Genomic DNA, 21,780 nt, shown 5'->3' with positions numbered 1-21,780 from the left:
AAGATGGAAGAATGGAGAGAAGTTAGCTAGAAAACTCCTCTAAACTTTTAATCTTATCAACAAATTTCTATGACAATGAAGACATCTGATGAGTTTACCACAAGTAATCCTAAATTATTGGTGCTGATCATTCCATTACATTTTTTTGAAAATAGCTTGGTGCTGTCTGAGTAAATCATATTCTGCCTGGGGCTATGTAGCTTACCTCGAATTATTTCAGAATCATCTAAAATGACTCATTTTTCTATTAAAATGATGAATGGGCTAAATGAGGTATGTAATAAATACTGCAGGTTTGTAAACAGATTCCTGCTCTCTAGAGAATGGAGGCCTTACTTCATTTGGTAATTCTGCCCCTCGGTATTTTCAGGAGAAGTCATCCTTAAAATATAGTTAGTAAAGAAAAGAGTGGAGAGAGTCACATTGGAACAAAATGCTGAATGTCTTTCTGGTTAAGGGGATAACCCTAGGCTACATGAAAATAAACCCTCCCACCCCCAGAAGCAGGGCACAGTGTAAAACATTAAGAAATTCAGAAAGAGCATAACTCAGTCCCATTTAGGAATCATAACTAAGCAATAAAACCAGGGATACATAAAAGAAATAAGTATAGATATAGAGCTGTTCAAGAATGTCCAACATTGTGAAAAATTTAATGTCCAAAAAACAAAAATGAAGATCTCATTGTACATGGCATGTCACGTAGTAAACATTACTGTTGTTCAATGTACTGCTGAATTCACGAAGTCACGGGTCCACCCACAAAAGGTTGAAGGCAATTCTTCAAGGCTATATCAAAACTGCCAGTGGTGGGTGAGACTTGTCATGAAGACAAACTGAAAAGATGACTGGTGAACAAAAAGGAGCACATGTGCCTTACAGTGTCATTCACAACATAATGTGCAAAATTCTTATTTGGGATTTGTAAGGACTAGCAGACTTCATGATACTTACACTAAACTTCTAATTTGTTAAAGGTTAAAACAAACACTGAGGGCCATATTTCTTAGCCTCTTCAGTAGGAGATGAGATTATGATGTCAGTTCAATAAAATTCCAAGGCCCTAATGACAGTTCATTTCAGACCAGGCAGTGAAGCAAATAAGTTAACAATAAATGCCAGGTCATTATAAAGAGACGGAATTATAACCAACCCTTTGCACCTAGTTACCTATGGATTTTTACTCAATGTTCTCCATACCTCACCTTGACACCCATAATGACCCAACTGATGGGACATCAATAAGCTATTTATGGCAGGGCTACCACATAGGACACCACTCAACAAGAGTCGCCCAGTTTGCAAGCAACTTGATGCATTTTTTAAGCACATTTTGAATGGAAATATGACAGCACATTCTAAGCAGAGCTGCTCCTCACAGTGGTCTTTTAATAGAACTAGTCGTTGGTAAGAACATCAATAGCATTATACTCAACTGTGCTATTTCTTCTCTAGTCACTTTGTCAGCAAGGTCACACAGCCTGAGAATACTTTCTTGGAAAAAAAGGAACACAAGCAAATTGCCGTCACCTGTACATTGTGTTCACTGGACAGATTCGTCATCCCTGACGGTGAGATTTAATCTCCATTCCCGGGAGAGCACTCAGCCATCCTCTGCTCCAGGCCCCTCGGTATCTGTCCAGCATGGTATCATGCTTCTCTAAGGCTATTTGATAATGTTGAGACCCCAGGTATTTCTGTAAAGCTGGATGAGAAGGGAGTATGACTATGTACATTTGAGAAATATATGGTTAAGCTTTCAGTATATAAGCCATACTGAACTCTGTCATACCGATCCTATTCTTGCTCTGGGCTCTTAACATAATGGCTACGCTGAGACAAAACATGCTTTTCCTTTTCCACTGCAGGAGCAAACAAACACACCTGAAGCCATCCTCCTTTCCAAGGGATATTTCATTAACAATCTCTTCATAGGGCTATGTGCCCTCCTGCTGACAATACTAATACTGCTTTAACACACACAGGAAGGAAGGACCATACATCATAACAAAGAACACAGAGACGACATGGCATCTGAATGCTTTGTCCTGTAAACTATAATGGCCTGCTGAATCCAAACACACAGGAGTGATGCCGTGCACTCTGCTCCCACCAGTCTTGAGGGAAAGAATGAGTCCTGTAGATGGATCCCAGGTCCCACTCTTACCAATAACACTGAGGAAAATATCTTATACCTACATAGCTTAGATCCCCCAAACATAAAGTAGAAATTCTACATTTAAATAGTCTTCAAAAGCAAAAGCACAAAATCACTAACTTCATTTTTGGCATTAAAAGCAAATTAATACACCAGGCATGTCAAAACATTTGGGGCTTGGTGTCTTTTGCAAGAAAACCAGCACACGGTTTATATAACCAGAGGCAGCACATTAGTAGAGATTATCATCAAAGTGCTAAATTGCACCCAAAAACCTGCAACAGTTTTTTTAAAGTATGCTGAAGTGCCCACTAAAAGACCCCAGAAGGACTGCTGCTCCATTGCAGCTTGACTCACCTGGTTAATTTTAGTGACACTGAAAGCCCCAAGTGATGGGTCTTACTGTTCTTTTATGGAGAATTTTTGAGCAAGAACCACGTTGACCATTTCAAAATGACAACCCCAATTGCATCCTTTGCCCTTGGCCAGAACCTCACTTATATTTGGGCAGCAGTGGTATTCTTATCTACTTCTTTTAATTTAGTCATTTTTCCTCCATACCCCAAATTTCAAAACCTTTCTCTCTTTTACCATGAAATTTCAACTGTCACAGTTTGAAGCACAAACAAAACACAGAACTGAAAAGCACACAGCACAAAATTAATCAATTCTTCTTCTTGATTGCTTCACTGGTGCATTTCAGACAAAAAGGAAACTGGGGATAAAAAGTGACATTTCGGTGAAACAGTCACTTAAATTTTGAAAAACTAAATTTATGCATTTTCACCTACCCTATTTTTTTTAGTGTTATTTTTTTTAAACACTATGAGGTTTTACAGATTCAAAGAAATAGGATATAAGTAGAAAAAAAGTTCAAGGTAAGAATGACCTTCCCACAAACCCTACACTTGGTAGGAGACACTTGATAGGAGACCCTTCGAGGAAAAGCAACCAGATATAGTACCTCTTTGCATCTCCAGCAACTAACAGCACCTAGCACATACTAGGTGTTTAATAAATTTGCGAAGGAGGGGAATGTGGAAAGGGACCAAAATACATAATGATCTAATGATCTCATTTAAAGTCAAACAAAATAATTTGTGCAGTATCTGAGGCCAGAACTGGGAAGATTCTGAAGTCACACTTCACAATATACACTTAACCCAGAATGTTTTTAACTGATTGCTACTTTTTCTATTTAAAATAAGAGGGTTTCTAATAACAGAAAGCTTGTGGCTACCCTTCACACTTCTTTCAACCATTCAAATCTAAAATCCTAATAATACTATCACCTAAATATCTCTTACATCTCCTCTTTTCTCTTCATCCCCACTAGCACTGTCCTAATTCAAGTACCACTTGTTCTCTCTTGGATTAATGTGAAGACTGCTAACTTGTCCATTTCCATTCACTTCCTCTTCTATTCTATCCTTCACACTTCACTAGAGTGAGAAATCAAAATGCCCATCTAACCATTTCATTTCTCCCCTTCAAAACCCTTCCATGTATCCAGTCCAGGGTTCTTTGGATTGCACACATAGAACTCATGATCTTAGCCCTGCCAACTTCTTCTGCCTCACCCCTCAACATTCCTTGCCCTGGACTTCTCACTCAGCAATTCCTTGTAGTGTCCCATTGTCCCCGTGCCTCTATGTTTTAACCTGCAATATTGAAGGCTGGACCATCCCTACTCCTCAACCATATGTGCAATTCCTGCTCACACCTCAAGACTCAGCTTGGGCACCACTGCCCTGAGAAATCTTTTCTATTCTTTCCCACTTCCTCTTCCATTTTCAGGGCCTGAATAGATTCAATTCTTCATTTATTCAATCAACAAGTATTAACTAATTCCCCTTTGCTAGGAACTGGTATATACTGGGTACTCAAATACGTGTTGAACAAATAAATGCACATATAACAATGAGTTAAAAGAAAGTCCCTGTTTTCCCAAAAGTGAGAATTCTCACAAGAATGTAAGTGCCATGGCTCTATAACAGAGTTAGCCCTTCTCAACATTATTTTTAAATATATCAGTCTCCCACATTATACTGTGAATTTCTTTCCTTCTTTCTTTCTTTATTTGAGAGAGAGAGAGAGAGCAGGGGGAGGGGCGGAGTAAGAGGAAGAGAGAGAATCTCAAGCAGACTCCACAGTGAGCACAGAGCCCAAAGCAGAGCTCGATCTCAGGACCCTGAGATCATGACCCAAGCTGAAACCAAGAGTCGGGGGCTTAACTGACTGAATTTCTTAAGGACAGAGGTTTGTCTTATTTATTTATATACCCTTGGTATCCAGCCCAGTGTTTCCCATACAGTAAGCACTCACTAAAACATTGTCCAATGGGTGAAGGAAACTATTTCACAATAAAATGTATAAATATTTAAATATTTCCTTAAGTAAATGCAGGTTCTTTTAAAGTTGAGGTTAAAAAAGAAAAAAGAGGGACGCCTGGGTGGCTCAGTCAGTTAAGCATCTGCCTTCGGCTCAGGTCATGATCCCAGGGTCCTGGGATCAAGTTCCGCATTGGGCTCCTTGCCCAGCAGGGAGCCTGCTTCTCTCTCTGCCTGCTGCTCCCCCTGGTTGTGCTCTCTCTCGCACGCTCTGACAAATAAATAAAATATTTTAAAAAGTTTAAAAAAAGGAAAAAGAAAATACAACAGTTCTGTGGTGACAACAAAAAATGACTAATGTCAAATCAGCAAAATTTAATTAAGACAGAAGAGTATATCAAAATTTTAATCAGCATTTTAAAAAGAAATCAAATGCAACTGCAAAGTTAAAAAAGACACAACTCCCAACTCTTTAATTTTTTTTAAATCAATGACACAGCAAATGTTAGATTTATATGTACGAGATCTTAAGGATTCACAGAATGTCAAGTTGCACGAACTTTATAGGTTGCCTGGTGCTGTCCTTTTATGTAATCTTCATTCCTATGGAGGTGCTTTCCTGTTCCTAGGAAGCATTCCTTTAATGTGAATTCCATTTAGCATTTCCGTGTAGGTAAGATTATCAGTGAACTGCCTCTCTGGGACTTCTGGGCAAAATCAGCGGGCTAAAATTATCATTCCAGTGAGTGAGAAGTAGGGTGAGGGGCTGCTTTGGTCTTCTCAAATCTAGAGCAGCACTTACAGCTTCTCCAGCTAAAGCAATTCTTCCTGAGGGGAAGTCCGAACTGATTCTATTTTGAAACTTCAGCAACAGGACTCCCGTGACTTTGCCCTTCAAAGAGCCTCTGTAAAGCTAGCTGCTACAACTGTGGGACGAGAAGCCTGGACTCCCAGGCACGGAGAAAGCAATCTAAATGTCAACTGTCAGTGGGCAGAGGAAAATGGGGACTGGGGAGGACTTAGTTTTATTTCACAATACCAATATCACATCAGTTTTGTTTCTTTTTTCCTAGTTCTCCTGAAAGAGAGCTTTCCAATTCCTTCCGTGTGAACCCCAACCTCTTTCTTACAGGCTGCAACATTTGGGTTCTAAATAAAGAGGAACAAATCAATGTCTGACCATCACTCAAACAGTCCCACATATTAGGGTTAAGAATGGCAGCAGTGAGGGCCCAGCCTCACAGCAGAAACATGCTGACGTTCTCAGGGTGACTCTCACATGAATCATGGGTTCTGGGGATGCCCGCTTCCCCAGCTTAGGATCAAGGGGCTGAGGGACAACATTAGACTTAAATCACAGTCCACACCGCATGTTTTATAAGGTGGGAGGATGTGGAATCTGGAAACCTGGACTGTACATGTAAGGGGGAAGAGAAAGAATGAACGTTTATACCCTCTAAATATTACACGTGCAGGAATGCTTATTTCCTTAGAATTTTTTCTAATCTTTAATTATGGCAAAATACACAAACCAGAAAATTTGCCATCTTAACCATTTAGAAGTGAAAAGTTCAGAAAAAGTACATTAACACTGTTATACAACCAATCTCCAGAACTGTTTTCATCTTGCAAAACTGAAACTCCAAACCCATTAAGAAGTGCTCCATTTCTCCCTCCCCACAGCCCAGGGCAACCACCCTTCCGCGTTCTGTCTCTATAGATCTGACTACTCTAGACACTTCATCTAAGTGGAATCTTACAGTATGTCTTTTTGTGACTAGATTATTTCACTTACCACAATGTCTTCAAGGTTCATCTATGTGGTAGCATGTGTCAGAATTTCCTTCTTTTTTAAGGCTGAATAACGTTCCATTGTAAGTATATAGCGCATTTTGCTTATGCATTCATCTGCTGATAAACACTTGGGTTGCTTCCACCTTTTGGCTATTGTGAATTATGCTGCTATGAACATGGGCATACAAATATCTCTTTGAGACTCTGCTTTCAAATCTTTTGGATAAATACCCAGAAGTGGGATGGCTGAATCACATGGTAATTCTATTTGTAGTTTTTTTGAGAAACCACCATAATGGTTTCCATAGTGGCTGTGCCATTTTATATTCCCACCAACTACATCCTTGCCAATACTTGTTATTGTCTATTTTTCTGATAGTAGCCATACTAATGATTATGAGGTGGTTCCTTAGTAATTTTTATATTTTCTATACTATCCCTGTATTATCTCATTTTGAGAAAATTCAGTGAAATACATTCAATCATTAAAAGTGATCATGCAAACATATTTATTAATAGAAAAAGATCTTTACCCTATAGTCTAATTTTCTTTTAATATGCAAGTTATTGTAAGAGTTACATGAGACTATGTATACTATCACCTGTTTGGGGAGATACATATAAACATATTAATATAAATGTTTTATACAGACTTAGTGGAATGTGGAAAGGAATATAAAAATAATAAACCAGAATGTTAACAGTAATTATCTCCGGATAGTGGTAACTTAAGTGATCTTAGTATTTTTTCTATTTACTTTCTGAGTTTTACCCAATGAATATGCATGCCTTCTATAACGAATAATAACAATACAGGGGGTTAACCTTGTAAGTAAGTTGGGAATCATCAGGTACCTAAATTACTGTGGGCAGCCATGGTGCTTTGGCCATGGACTACCACTCAAATGTCTAAGAACACTCAAGCCAAAACAGATCAACTATAATCCTATTGTATAAATTCTACTTTTATTCCCTAAGTGCTACGAGGGCTCTATTTGGCTAATATGATAGGGACTAAAATCTGGAAGATACTGTAATTTGCCATCTATATCCTATAGCCCCAGAATCAAGAAAGAAGAGACCTTCAAAACAGCCCGTCTCTGGACGTTTCTTTCTTGATCCATCACTTTTGTTCTGGCTTCACTGTCCACCCATTCAGCTGGACCCTGGATTAGTCTTTGGAGAAATGGATTCACTACACACAGGCTTCCTTTTATTTTCTCTAATGGCACATGACCTCTCCAAGAAAGGACCAAGGGAAAAAACTACGAGAGAATATAAATTGACCCTTTTCTTATCAATTTTTAAACAATTCTCAATTGCCTGCTGAGCTAGGGACATCACCCTCAGTCCTCCATTCAAAGTTCTCCATTACATAGTCTCATTTTACCTCTCCACTGAGTTCCCAACTAAACTCCAATGAACACTAACGGTTCTGAGAAGTTACACGTGGGTTTCCAGAAGGCTGAAGTAGGAGGTAAGCAGTCAGGACCCCAGGCTTCAACCAGAGCAGCCCCACTTTTACCTAACAATGGAAAATCGTTTGAGAAGTTATGATGCACAAAGAAGACAGAACCTTATTCAGCCATTAAAAACTACATTTCAGAAGAATATTCACTGATATAAGAAAATGTTCATGGGGCGCCTGGGTGGCTCAGTCGTTAAGCGTCTGCCTTCGGCTCAGGTCATGATCCCAGGGTCCTGGGATCGAGCCCCACATCAGGCTCCCTGCTCCGCGGGAAGCCTGCTTCTCTCTCTCCCACTCCCCCACTTGTGTTCCTGCTCTTGCTATCTCTCTCTCTGTCAAATGAATAAATAAAATCTTTAAAAAAAAAAAAAAAAAGAAAATGTTCATGATGTTAAATGCTATACGCAGTATTGTCCAAATTCTTATATATTCTTACATATACAAATTCTTATATATTCGAAGTATGTAACAGACCTAGGAATAAACATTTCAAGAGGAAACACATCCCAATGTAAATCATGGTTATGTAAGAATGACAGATCTGTGGGTGCCTTTTAAATTTTCTCCCTTCTATTAATAATCATTTTTAAACATGTTTATGTAATCTTTGCTTTTAACATTTTTTTAAATAGCTCTTTTAAAAAAAAGGATTCCCTTTCTTTAAAAAGATTGTTCCTGAAAGCCTTTGCTCTGCATTTTTCCCTTTCTAAAGCACAGAAAGTGATTGATCAAACCTTACTCACCTTTGCCAGAGACTTCCCCGACTAACATCTGGTGGTTGCATGCAGAGAGAGAAACAGGATAGGCTGCCTGCCCCAGAGGTTTCAAATACAATGAAATCAAAATCAAGGGGGGCGGGGAGAGCAAACAAGCAATATCCCTTCAGGCAAATGCACATGCCACTGTCTCCCCGTTGATCTTTACTAATAATTCTCAAGTTACCTGCCTTAAAAAGTCCTTCACAGTTAATATCAGCAAACTGTCAACAACTTGTAAAAGGCAAAAACCAAGAAAATCTAAGCAAAGAGAAAGAACATGCGTTTTGTCAATACTAAAAGCTGGCAAGGAGTGCTTAGCTTTTCCCAAACATCAGAGATCTCCTTGTAGACAAGACATTTCTACTAAATCTTTAATGCTCACCAGGTGCTTTGCCTTGGCTCGTTCTTCTTCACTTGATATCCTCTCTCGAAGAATAGCTCTGGTTAACTGCTCATTAGCAAAAGCCCTCTCTCGGTCCAGTTCTTTGCCTTGCTTTAGTCTAAAAAGACAAGAAAGGACTAACTTAGAAAAAATTATTTTATTGATTATTATTTAATGAAAAACATAAATAAGAAGAGAAATGGCCAAAATCACCTTGACCTATAATTTATTAAAAGCGGGTATGTTTTCTTTTTTTTTTTTTTTTTTAAGATTTTATTTATTTATTTGACAGAGAGAGACAGCGAGAACAAGAACACAAGCAGGGGGAGTGGGAGAGGGAGAAGCAGGCCCCCCGGTGAGCAGGAAGCCTGATGCGGGGCTCGATCCCAGGACCCTGGGATCACGACCTGAGCCGAAGGCAGACGCTTAACGACTGAGCCACCCAGGCGCCCCGCGGGTATGTTTTCTAGTAAGTCCCCATGCAACCTCCACCCAAGCATTTAAAATAGCAGAATTCAAATCCCTGAAAAGTTATTGTTAGGACTGCTAAACTAGTTTTGCAAAGTTCTTCTTATGTAAAACTGAAATGTGCCCACCTAAAAATTCCATCCCTGGTGCCTCTGCTTGTCCTCTGGCGATACAAGCAGTAAGTCTAATTAACAAGCCATCTACAAGACAAATATTTGAAAGTAACCATCATCTTCCCCTCAACGCTGACTCATTCAACTGTTTGTTGCATACACACCAGCTGTTGGGCGAGGCACTGATGATACAGTGCTGAACAAGAAGGACGGGTCCCTGTCCTCATGGATCTTATATTACAGACAGGAACTAAAAACATAATTAAGATGTCTTCCCTCCAGATGAATTACTCCCATTTTCCAGCAATCCTCATATGCAAAAATGGCCAGACCTTTGAACAGCAGGGATCCTCACTTCTGGAATGACTCCAATTTGTCCCTTAGCCCCAGACCAAATGTAACACTGTGGACATAGTCTAGCATAACAAGACAGCGGAACTTCACCTCCAAGATCTGTACACAATACTAATTCTTTTAATGAAGCATCCGACAGCACTGGGTTTATCAGTAACCTCACCACACAATTACATCATATTAAGTTACAATCCACTAAAACCCCTCACTGTGCATGAAAAAGATAAATTACTTTGGCACCGATTTTCACCATGATGCCTGGCACATAAAGGCATTCAGTAATCACTGAATGAGAGTACATTTTAGTCTAATCTTATGGACAAAGATTTTCTGATTGCCTTTTCATCTCTTGAGAGAATAACCCCTCTATACCATCATATCCCCAAAGGTACAAGCGATGCTTTAAAAAGAAAAGGTAAAATTGCTATGTTGGTATAAGTGAAATTCTGAGTGAAATCTACTTTGTAAGTGGGAATGATGAGCACCAAATTGAATTCAATACTAGTCTATCAAATTTTAGTTTTGAAAAGAACTAAAGAAAATAAAAACTTGTTACTATTTTTAAATTGCCACATCATCCAGATACTCTGAAATTCTCAGAAATCAATTACAACCAAATTTCATTATAATCAATTATAATTAAAAATATAATCAGAGGAGTGCCTAGGTGGCTCAGTCCGTTGAGCATCTGACTCTCAGGTCATAATCTCATGGGTCCTAGGATCAAGTCCTGAGTTGGGATCCCTGGTCAGAGGGGGTCTGCTTCAAGATTCTCCCCCTCTGCCCCTCCCTGCATTCTCTCCCTCTCAAAAAAATAAATCTTTATATATATATATATATATATAAAATCAGAAATTACCTTGTGAAATATATTCCTAAAAAACTGAACCTGTGTTTTTATGTCTTGAATAAAGATGAATAACAGAAAAATATTAAAACCTACACTTTGAAATTCTCTAATGCAAAAGTAACCTCTAGAAGCTTTTCCTTAAGCAGTAAGTATAATTACACTTACACAAACCAAATTTCTCCATATTATTTCACAGTAAGTTCAGCAGCATCAATGCTATCAATACAGTAACTCAGTGGACATGCATAATCATAAAAGAACACTGATAATTAGAAGTCTCCTCATTTCTGCAGAGCAGCAGTTCTAAAAGTATACATAAATCAGCAGCAGCATCCGTGGGAACCTGTTAGAAATGCAAACACTCGGACACCACCCAGACTACTGAATTAGAAACTGTGGGGGTAGTGCCCCATAAACTGCCTTTTAATAAGCCCTCCAGGTGATGCGAATGCATACTAAAATGAGAGCCACAGCCCTCAATTAGCAAAATATACTTCTCCCCACGTAAATCCTGGAGATCTATAAAAGGAGAGTAACAACAAAAATGAAGTGGTCCACATAAGGATAGTGTGCTGGTAACTGCTGAGGTTACTATATCAGATTACAAAACGGTGCAGTTAAAGCATTTTACTAGCATATCACCTGCAAGTAAAAGGTATTACCTAGGTTATAAGTCAGGTGGAAACTAAAATAATAAAAATTACTATCATGCATAGATCACCTACTATATGCCAAGCACTGTGCTGGGGACTTTACATACAGATATACAACTATTACAAAAATCACATTATTAGTTCATCAACATAAAATGAATGCTATACAACTAGATTTTCTCATATCTACCACATGTGGTATATCATATTTTAAGGTATTGTTTATCTAATAATAACTACCTATTTTTTCTAATTTAGTTTACTTGCATATGATATCAATTTTAATTACAAATGGAGTTAAAAGGGGCTCAACTTTAGAAGTTTTGGCAAGTTAATGAAAAAGAAGCAAAAACTTGAGCACAAAAACCTTCAGTGTTATAATAAAAATAAAAATTATCAGTTTGTAATAGCTGGTACAGATGCACAAACTTTGGAGTTGGGAGTCCTGGGTCCAAATCAAGGTTCTAGCACATACCAGCTGAGTCAATACTTGAGTTAATCTCCCTGGGCCTTGTTATTCTGAGTAAAATGAACCAGTATAATACCTACCTTACAGGGTTCTATATACACAAAGCACTTAGCATAAAGCACTCAACACTGTTAGATGAAGTAGTAGTAATAACAACAGTACCCACTATGGGGTCAGGAATACAGAAAAAGCGGTAGTTTTCTGAAAAGAAGAAGAAAATCTCCAAGTTCACTAAATACACCATGACTATATATGTTTTGTCTTCTCCATCTTTTTTTCCAAGTTTTCACCAATAAGAAGCTCTACTTTATTTTTATTATCTTCATGGACTTCCAAAATCAAAAACTGACAATGACCTGCAGACCTATCCCTTCATATGCTCCTTCGTTTCTTTCCCATTTGCCTAAATATATATATATACACACACACATATATATCCTTACATATATATGTGCGTGTGTGTGTATACATATGTGGTAGGTAATAAATTCTTATTACCTATCAGCAACCTAGCTGTGCAATCTAACAAACCTGTTTTCTCAGCTTTAAAATATGATGGTTGAACCATGTAATTTTAAAGTCCCTTGCAGGTAAAAGTTTTACAAACAACATACATTAAATACTTTATTCTCGGGGCGCCTGGGTGGCTCAGTTGGTTAAGCGACTGCCTTCGGCTCAGGTCATGATCCTGGAGTCCCTGGATCGAGTCCCGCATCGGGCTCCCTGCTTGGCAGGGAGCCTGCTTCTCCCTCTGACCCTCCCCCCTCTCATGTGCTCTCTCTCTCTCATTCTGTCTCAAATAAATAAATAAAATCCTTAAAAAAAAAAAAAAAAAAAAATACTTTATTCTCCATCCCATAAAAACTCTTGAGAAAGTTGGTGGCAGAAGATAAATGAAACAAATCTATCTCCAAATTTTATCATTTTCACTCAGTGGGCATTTACATTTCCAGTCTCATCCTTGGACTTTCCCACTACTTGATAAAAACTATGAACTAGGTAAGAACAAAGGGGATCCACAAATTCATTCAAGATATAATTACGGGGTGCCAGACATTATTCTGATTACTGAAAACAAAATGGTGAGCACAAGAGACACAGTCCCTATCCTCATGAAGCTTAAACTCTGATGCACTTTTTTTTTTTTTTTTTAAGTAAGTGAGGTTGCTCTGAAACTAGATGGATGGGAGCCAGTATCTGAATTGAAATCTAAAGGATATTAACTGAGCAACCTAGGGAAGGAGAACGTGTTTTAGGGCAGACATCAGTCGGCTCCAGAGGTACCGAGAAAGGCTTTTCTTTAGAGCTCTGTGTGTGCCTGTTTCAGACACCAAAGGCTGAGACACCTAGAGTCACTGAGGGAACACTGTTAACACACATATACACACACAAACACACACACACAATTATCAGTAAAAATTAGGGCAAGGCTTGGAAGGGTTCCTGAAGCTTAAAACTGCCTTCGCTATTTTAGGAAAAAAAATTTTAGAAGTTGTGCTTCCTTTCATATTATTCTGGAGGGCAGAGTTTCAGATAGATGGTAGCACTAAATGAAGTTTCCTTTTTACTTCAGAAGTAAAAACAACAGATGAAAAATTTCTAAACTGTTGTATTCCTAATTTACCCAAATCTCTCCTCCACAAAATTCATTTACAGCAATTCATTTCTTCTAATTAAGTTTCCTCTTTCACTGATCCATTTAGATCACTTTCCAAATGATTTGCAAAGAAAAACTGCTCCCAATTCTCAGAATTCTCAGAAGCTCCCAATTCTTTTCAGAGCTTTCTCTCCAGGGCCCATGCTTTGATTATTCCATCGAGCTATTCTACTCAATGGCCATCTATGAAAGGTAGATGGCTGTAAGATCATCTCATTTTTCTCTTACTTTGAGCCAAATGAGATGACCCAGCTTTCTGGGCCTGAGTGCTACTGGCCCAATGGTGGAGCCACATATCAGAGCTGGGTTGTTTTGTAAACACTCCGCAAGGTAAGCAAGTGAAGTGCTCATTGACAATAGAAGGCAGCACTTTACTTCTTTGAAGGTCCCTTTTAGGTGAAAAGGAGGCATGAGATAAAACGGGTCTTTAATTAATAACTAGGGTTTCCAAAGCTTTAAGAATTATCTCGAAATAAAACTAAACAAACCAAGTATCTTGGAGAATACATTCCCTTTTTTATTTATTGGCATTCCCCACTTATTATTTCAGATCTCCTGGTCTAATATTATTCTACATTAAGCCCCTGATTTAAGTTTCATTTAAATCTCCTTCTTTTAAATACATATCTCTCCTCATTTAAATTCTCTAGAGTTTTAAGCAAAGAAGTAGGAGTTTAGTGTAAACTTTTCTTATTTGCATTAAGTAATTGGATAGCTTGCCTAAGCTTAATGAAACAAATACCAGGCAGCTCTGCCCTTATACCTCAAGCCCTAGCAACTTAGCTGTTTTTCTCAGTATATTCTCAATCAGGTGAGAGATTTAAGATACACCAGCAAAATGAATTTCTAAAAACCAGCCAAATCTCCTATAATGAATATTATTACAACATGTCCTTTTAAATGGGAAAAAAAAAAAACCTCATATACATTCAGCTTTCATAGATATCTAAAATCCAGTCCTACATGTTTCCGTTTCTGTATAAAAACCAGCCAGTATTATTTTATTCCAAAGAACCTAAAGATTTCAAGAAAGTGGGAAGGGCATTTTAAAGATAGCTTTAGCTATGCATTTTTTATGTAGTCAACCTCATTATCCTCCATGAAGGAGGCATTACTATCCCCCCTCTTTCACTGGAGAAAGACTGAGAGGTGCAAAAGCACATGGGAGACATAAAATGACCTGATCTGATTTCCAAAGCTCTGCTTCTTAAACCTCCTAAAGAGTGAACCCCTCTAACAGGAATTAGATCCCGTTACATCACTCACCTTTGTGGTCATATAAGGATAGTCTGTAAATCTGATATTATTCGTAATTATTTTTTTTAAAGCTCATTTTTTATTTGTTTCCACTATATCAAGTCAGAGTTTGCCAAAGTCAAAATTATTACCAGCCCTTTCCCAAAAGTGGTTTGGCTTTCAGGTGCCCTGTTTCTCTGAACCTGGACACTGCTCAAGTAGCTATTCACAAACACTCAGATTTATCTTCATATAGGTTGACACGTAAGTAATTCTATACAATTCTAGCTTAGAAAATTACTTTATAATTTAATGTATAAAGCCATTATATTACTGAGGAAAGATGACAAGAACCTCAGATAATGGGTGAGAATGGGAAATGAAGATTGTTAGAGATAAAGTGACTTGATGAAATGATTTATTTACAACTGAATTGTGACCATTTTACACAGACAATATCTGCAAATTATTGCAATGCACTTAGAAAGACTGTTTCAAACACTGGAAGAGAAAAATGAGTGACTACAACCTCAAAGGTCAATTCTAATGCTAATGATGAATTTTATTTTAATGCATCATACTTTGTCAGAACATGCTGAACCAGCATTCAAAATACTGTTTACTATTCATTTTTTAAACAGAAAAGCTGAGCTGGGTAATTCAACAAACTAATTATTAGACTATTAAAAATAATGATGGAACAAGTATACAACTTTTTATTAGTAAGACTTTATAAAAATAAAAGTACACAGCAAGCTTAATACTTCTCTCCTCAAATTATTTCAAATACTGGAAGGAATGTTTGTGCATTGAAGTTCCAAAATACACACATAAAGATGAAGGTACATTAACATAGCCACATTACAGTCATGTATAATAGCTATGTGTTATATGTAACATTTATATGTATCTATATGTAATATCTCTATGTATAAGAGATAAAGAGTCAGTATTTAATAATGCTGACCTTTGGGCCAGGCACAGGTCTAGGTGCTTGTCAGGTGTAACTCAGAACAATCCTATGGAATCGACTATTATATTTTGTATTAGGAAATGGAGACAGAGAGAAGTTATGTAAAACCAAAGCATATGTAAGTGAAATCGTGCCTGGCTCTTGGCAGGCATTCAATAAATATTTTTGAAAGAATGAATACAGAGTATGAGCGTAGTTTAATATTACAGAACATAGGTATTCTTTATATAATGGTAATTTAGCAATAAATGGCACTGTCTTGGAAAATTGAAGGACTGCAATCTAGAAAACCATATAGTAAATCAGTATTATTTAACCAGCATTATGACCTGGCTCTGAATATAACTGAGAGGACATATATTTTTGTCATCTATATTTCTACATAAATATCATTTAAAATGACATTTAGAATTTAACAATCAAGGTTTCCTTCCTTTGCACAAAAACATTTTTTAAAAAGTGATTTTAGCTTACATTAAAATTTAGTCATAGTCTGGACATTTTCCTGCATAGCTTCAAAATGATGCTGGAGGGAAAACTCAGCCCATAACTGGAAGCCCACAACTTTTATTGGGGATTACCCATAGCCATAATCCTAACCGGTTTTCATCCGCCCACCTCCCACCCCCAGATGATTGCCTCCCATCCCATATCACATATTATTTCGTACCTAGAATCCCTATTTCAATTCTCACTTAGGGAAAAAGTTCTACCTGTCCTAGATTTCTGATACCATTTTCTTACCAAATACATTCTCCTACTGCAGTGGAAAATACATTTATATTTGAAAAGAATTCTGATTTTTTTTTTTTTTTTAGGAATTCTGATTTTATTCTCAAGTTATTGTCACCATATCCATGGTTCATGCACCTCCCTGTCCCTTGGAAATTCACAATTAAACTCCCTAGGAGGAACTTACAGGACACCCTGAAGCACCTCTGCCTTCCCTCTCCTAGAAGGACCTAAAGCCACTTCTTTATCTAGCTTAAGCTGAATATGTAGAGGCATCTTAAACCAAAATAATCAACTTATTTTAAAGAATACATCAATAATCACAATATTCAAAATACAACTGGACAATGGTCAGAGTAGGGAGGTAGAGACACCATTAAATTGTGGGTATCAGTAAGGCTTGAAAACCAACTGTTTGATAGAAGGAGGAGGAGGAAATGACCTTGCATGACCTGTTACAAGTCTAGAAAGTATCTATAGCTCTGTTACTTGTTTAGAAAGTTGTTACTTGTCTAGAAACCTACACCCCGCCCCCCCAACATTCCTTTTGAGGGTACTGCAGGTGTTTATGTACTAAGATGCTAGAGGAGGACAACCACAGAGTCGGCTGAGGGGAAGGGGATGAGGAGACAAATGCAGGCATCGCTAGAGCAAATCCCTCTCATCAGCCCATATGGGACACAGCTTGAGCCGGGGACATGTGACAATGTGAGCTGCCTTCCTCCTGAAGACCTCCCTGGTTCAGTGACCTAAGATACAGGGGGAGGCTCTTGTAAAGAGGGCTCAGCTATGAAAAACTGACAGCATCTCCCTATCCTTAAGAATACGAAACAGGCATCAAGTCTTTTACACTGATTTTTGCATTTATGCTTCTTCTTCATAAAAGCACACCTTACTAGGACACACATTTTTGAAATTATGTCCTTGTCAAGTTGGTAAGTCTGGGGAAACTTTTGGCCAGAGAGACATTACCATTCTCCATTCTAAGACTTGCAGAGGAAAAAGAATCAATACTTGTTTTCTATTTCAAAGAACTTTCAAGCTTGAACCAAACTACAACCTCTCACCCTCCACCGGCATTATGCTTCTGGAATGTACAGATACACACACCACTAACTCAATCCACCTCTTTTATGGGAGATGCTTTAATGTTAGAGCTTAGCGGATTCCTCCATCAAGCCCAGAGTAAATATTTTTAAGGAAAGAATGATTACACAAAGTCCTTTATTTTTCTATTTCAAATCAAGTAGTCTTTGAATTTCGAACTGGTTTTGATTCATATACCAAGCTGCTAATTTGATTGACACATAAAGGTTAATGAGTGTTGTTTTTGTAAGCTGTGCTTGTTATCATTATATAATCGTGTTTCTTTATTCTGGTTAGTCCTTATAATCCTTAATTGTACCTTTTCTCATATTTTGTTTGTTTGGTATAGTTTTGCCAACCCATTAACTTTTAACAACCTTCATTTATTAAGGTTAAAACAGATTACTTTAAGTGTCCGTCATATACTACATAGCTCCTGGGTGGGTGGGTGTGTCTGTGTGTTAACATAATCTGGCAGCCTTGATGTTTAAATGGACAATGTGGCCAGCCACAATTATTAAGAGTATAATAACTAATACACTTACCTTTATTTCTTCCATTTTATATTATGTTTACTATTAATTTTACTTTGTTATCTTTTCCCCCCCTTCCTTATTTTCCCAGTTATATCAAGTTAATATATATTCTCTTCCCCTCTCAAAAAGATCTACAATGTATTTTTCTATGCCATTAGTGGTCATTCATTTCCCCTAAGAGACACATATTCCCCCTGCTATTGTTTAAAAACACAATTCCTACTATTTTCTCAACCATTACTCTATGCAAATTCAGTAAGATGAAATCATTTGAATACACTGACTTTTCCCCACAACCCAACTCTTAGCTAAGAGTTCGGTGCTATCAAATTAACACAATTCTTGGGCTTTCTCTTCAAGGATTTCTCCCCAATTTCAAGAATCCATATGAATAGTACCTTTATTAGACGTTCCTGTCTACCATTCAGGCACACAGCAAAGACCGCTGCTCATGGGTGCTTCCTCTCCTCTCCACCTTTCCCTATATTGAGATCTGTTGTAATGAATTTGTAATTTGGTTAGAATTCTCTTTTTAAATATTTTCCTAAGATGGTCTATGACATCAAATATTTCTCGATGACTCTCAGCTTCACACCCCTCTCCTATCCTCTGCTTTTGTGACATGAGAGCTGGGAGTCTCAAAACCACACTTCTGCTCTGCAGTTGGGTCCCTCTTGGGCTCTGTCAATAAAGGGTGACAGAGGGAGACTGCAAGGCTGGGGAGAGAAAAAAAGGCACTCACCTGTTTGGTGTCTACACTTTTCAGCATCACTCAGGCCTCACTATTTAATCCAGTTTGCCCAAACTTGCAAAATCAACCTCACTGCACCCCACTCTGGAGACGCCAGCCCTACCTACCAGGATGTTCCTCAAAATTTGAGTCCCAGACACACTGGCCTCTCCTCCAAGCTCAGAGACAGACAGCAGGGACACCAGCCAGGAGGCACTGCCTCCTCTGAGGCTGAACAGCAGTCCACAAAACCCCTCCTGCAGGTTCAATGTTTTATCAACTGCCACTGCTTCCCGCCAGAGCTACCTCTGGGGCACCTGCAAGCTGCACTGTCCAATACAGTCAGTAAGAGCCACAGAAATGTAGCTATTGCAAACTGAGATGTGCTGTCAGTATAAAGGGCACACTTGGTTTTTTTAATACTTAATATGAAAACAAGAAGGTGGTATATATCATTAATAAATTCAATGTTAAAATGATGATATTTTGCGGGCGCCTGGGTGGCTCAGCCAGTTAAGCGTCTGCCTTCAGCTCAGGTCATGATCCCAGGGTCCTGGGATCAAGCCCCGCATCGGGCGCCCTGCTCGGCGGGAAGCCTGCTTCTCCCTCTCCCACTCCCGCTGCTTCTGTTCCCTCTCTCGCTGTCTCTCTCTCTCTGTCAAATAAATAAATAAAATCTTTTTTTAAAAAATGATGATATTTTGGATATACTGGGGGAAATAATATATCTTAGAATTATTTTCACCTATTTCTTTGTACTTTTTTTGACCTGATTACTAGACCAATTTTAATTAACAGAAATATAACGTGAGCCATCTATGTAAACAGCACTGCCTTAGGGCTCTTCTGTGTTGTGGGTTTTTTCCTGTCTTTTCAGCTCTTAAATTGTTCAATAACAATTCTTATGTTAAATTCTCTCTGTAAAAGCAACTGATGAGTTTTGTCTCCTCAATGGATTCCGGCTGCTAGCCAGAATAATATTTCCAGAATAATAAATTCTCAAAATCCTCGCATGCCCATAGGTCCTTTTTTCACCTGACAGGTAAATGAGAGCTCAATACAGAATTCAGGAGTTTCAGCCTTTTTTTCTCAGGAATGCCAAGAGTCATTCCACCTTCTAGCTTACAGGTTGGCGGAAGAAAAACCTAAACCAGACTGATCCCATTTCCTTTACAAATTAGTGGTTCCTTCTGTCAGGAAGCTTATAGGATTTTCTCTTTATCCCTAGAGTTGAAAAATTTTAGCGTCTATGAGTCGGTGTGCATCTGCTCTCATCAACCCTCCTAAACAGAGAGGCCCTTCAATGTGCAGACTCCAGCCTGTCTTCAGCTCAGGGAAATGTTTCGTACCATTTAATTACCATTGCTCTTCTATCTCTTCCATTTATCTCCATCTACAGTTTAGTCCCTTTCATCAATTATAACATGCATGGAGTTATCTTCCCCATCCTTCAATACCTATAAAATCAAGATGCACCTTAAAATCAATGCTATCTTACAATCAAGTGGCAATAGTTGCCAATGCCACAAACATCAAAAGCACCATTGAAATATTTCAACAGTTCTTGCTGGAAGCACGTTCTCTGAGTGCTCCTCTCATTTGTCTTTCCGTCTGGCTGCAGTGTCCAGCAAGTGCCTTCTTTTCATCTGCCCACTCACCAGGGCATAGGCCCAGCTGCTGGGCTGTGTTCAGCAGACGTACCTGTTCCAAGGTGGGAGACTGGGCAGTCTCCGCCCTGGGGCCCAGTGGTAGATCACCAGCTGAGAAGTTTTCAGCCCCCTGTCAAGGGAACCAGGAGAAAGTCTCTCTGTTTCCATCTCTCTCCCAAACCAGCTGACAGGGACATGGAAACCAAAAAGTTCTCCGAGAAGCATTCTCAGACTGATGGGGGCCAATTCTGGTGATCCTTGCGCTCTGCCAAACCTAGCCTACTGGCTCACGCCCATCCGTCACATGCTCTTCTAACCAGCAGCAGCTGGGAATGAGACTGAAATTGAAATGGGAGGACAGTGGAGATGCTTTAGATGCTTTCAAGCCTCCAACTCCCTAAAATCCTCTCCACTTTTAACATTTCTCTTGTATTTTTATTCTTTTTTAACGCTAAAGGGTTTGTTAAAGCATTTTAGGGCAGAGTTAACTGATTAAAAGTGCTGGATGAAACAATCCAGGGCACTGTAAATTAATTTTATGGAAATAATCTCCCTATATCGCCTTTTCGTTATAAGCTGCATTTTCCTAAAAAGAAACCTTGGGGTATAACACAGCTCCCCTGTACTATAAACACTATTAAGTCTTCATACATATAATGTGTATATTTTATATATGTATGTATATATACACATATGTATATAATACGTAATATATGCATGGTGAAAACTATTAACATCTACACAATCAAATAAGAGCAATTTCACATAAGGACAGAACAGCATGGCCCAGTTTTGCAGGTAATACTGATCAAGCATAATTGAAGGACAAGTCTTAGGGAATCAAGGAATAGATAGAATGCCTATATCGCAGAGCACTGCTTTAATTAAATATTGCACAGTACTAAGTTCAAGATTAAATTCCATGGCAAGCACCTATTCTATAATCCTGGTGAAATGCGCAGCCAATTGCCACAAAGGTCAGCCTGAGAGAACAGTGACATCCTCTTTGGAAAGCTGAAGAGCCTAATGAAGTTGTATGTGAAGCAGAAAGACAACCCCCCCACCCTCCACCAAAGGAGTATATGCTGCAAGACCAATTCTGTTCTCAAAAAAACTAATGGAAATCCACCACAACAAAAGGATAAACAGCCTCTTAAGAATCAAATTTTACGGGCGCCTGGGTGGCTCAGTTGGTTAAGCGACTGCCTTCGGCTCAGGTCATGATCCTGGAGTCCCGGGATCGAGTCCCGCATCGGGCTCCCTGCTCGACAGGGAGTCTGCTTCTCCCTCTGACCCTCCTCCCTCTCATGTTCTTTGTCTCTCATTCTCTCTCTCTCAAATAAATAAATAAAATCTAAAAAAAAAAAAAAAAAAAAAAAAAAAA

The 21,780-nt window shown here is 38.5% G+C and overlaps 1 protein-coding gene across 4 annotated transcripts in view; it reads right to left on the bottom strand.

Annotated features, from left to right (window-relative positions):
• The window catches only part of CHCHD3 (coiled-coil-helix-coiled-coil-helix domain containing 3), a 270,756-nt gene that overhangs the window by 162,648 nt on the left and 86,328 nt on the right, over positions 1–21,780 (bottom strand). For all 4 annotated transcript variants that reach the window (XM_032401548.1, XM_032401547.1, XM_032401550.1 and 1 more), the window contains exon 4: positions 8,891–9,008. In XM_032401548.1, coding sequence (XP_032257439.1) covers positions 8,891–9,008 — 118 coding nt within the window. The remainder of the gene's footprint in view (positions 1–8,890; positions 9,009–21,780) is intronic.

Source organism: Phoca vitulina, unplaced genomic scaffold, assembly GCF_004348235.1.
Source record: "Phoca vitulina isolate PV1807 unplaced genomic scaffold, GSC_HSeal_1.0 scaffold4, whole genome shotgun sequence".
Lineage (NCBI taxonomy): Eukaryota > Metazoa > Chordata > Mammalia > Carnivora > Phocidae > Phoca > Phoca vitulina.
Note: the sequence above shows the minus strand (reverse complement) of the source record. Positions and strands in the feature narration are given on the sequence as shown.